Below are 498 nucleotides of genomic sequence, written 5' to 3'. Positions count from 1 at the left end.
TCCGCTCACTTTTTTAATTTCCGTCTCTGCCTTGCAAAACACACCTTTCTCTCCATAAAACGTCCCACGAAGTCTCTGGTGGTTCTCTTGTGCGGAATAACATGATCCTCGTCTTCGCTTCTCCTACAATTTACTGGATTTTCTTCAATTTTTCTTCTCTTATTCCAGGAGAGAGGCCGAGGCGGAAGGAGGCCCCCTCAGCGCCAGCCCCAGGAGAGAGGCCGAGGCGGAAGGAGGCCCCCTAAGCGCCAGCCCCAGGAGAGAGGCCGAGGCGGTAGGAGGCCCCCTCAGCGCCAGCCCTAGGGGAGAGGCCGAGGCGGAAGGAGGCCCCCTAAGCGCCAGCCCCAGGAGAGAGGCCGAGGCGGAAGGAGGCCCCCTCAGCGCCAGCCCCACGAGAGAGGCCGAGGCGGAAGGAGGCCCTAGAGGAGGCTGCGAAGGGCAAGGTGTTCGCTGATGTCTGATGCAGTATAAAAATACACGTATTTGGCGACATGGACC

The 498-nt window shown here is 59.4% G+C and overlaps 1 protein-coding gene across 1 annotated transcript in view; it reads left to right on the top strand.

Moving 5' to 3' along the window:
• The window catches only part of LOC119588835 (MARCKS-related protein-like), a 9,528-nt gene extending 9,074 nt beyond the window's left edge, over positions 1 to 454 (top strand). The window contains exon 4 of the mRNA XM_037937475.1: positions 169 to 454. Coding sequence (XP_037793403.1) covers positions 169 to 454 — 286 coding nt within the window. The remainder of the gene's footprint in view (positions 1 to 168) is intronic.
• The last annotated feature ends 44 nt before the right edge of the window (positions 455 to 498 follow it).

This window comes from Penaeus monodon, chromosome 24 (genome assembly GCF_015228065.2).
Source record: "Penaeus monodon isolate SGIC_2016 chromosome 24, NSTDA_Pmon_1, whole genome shotgun sequence".
NCBI lineage: Eukaryota > Metazoa > Arthropoda > Malacostraca > Decapoda > Penaeidae > Penaeus > Penaeus monodon.
This window is presented reverse-complemented; position numbering and strand designations above follow the sequence as displayed.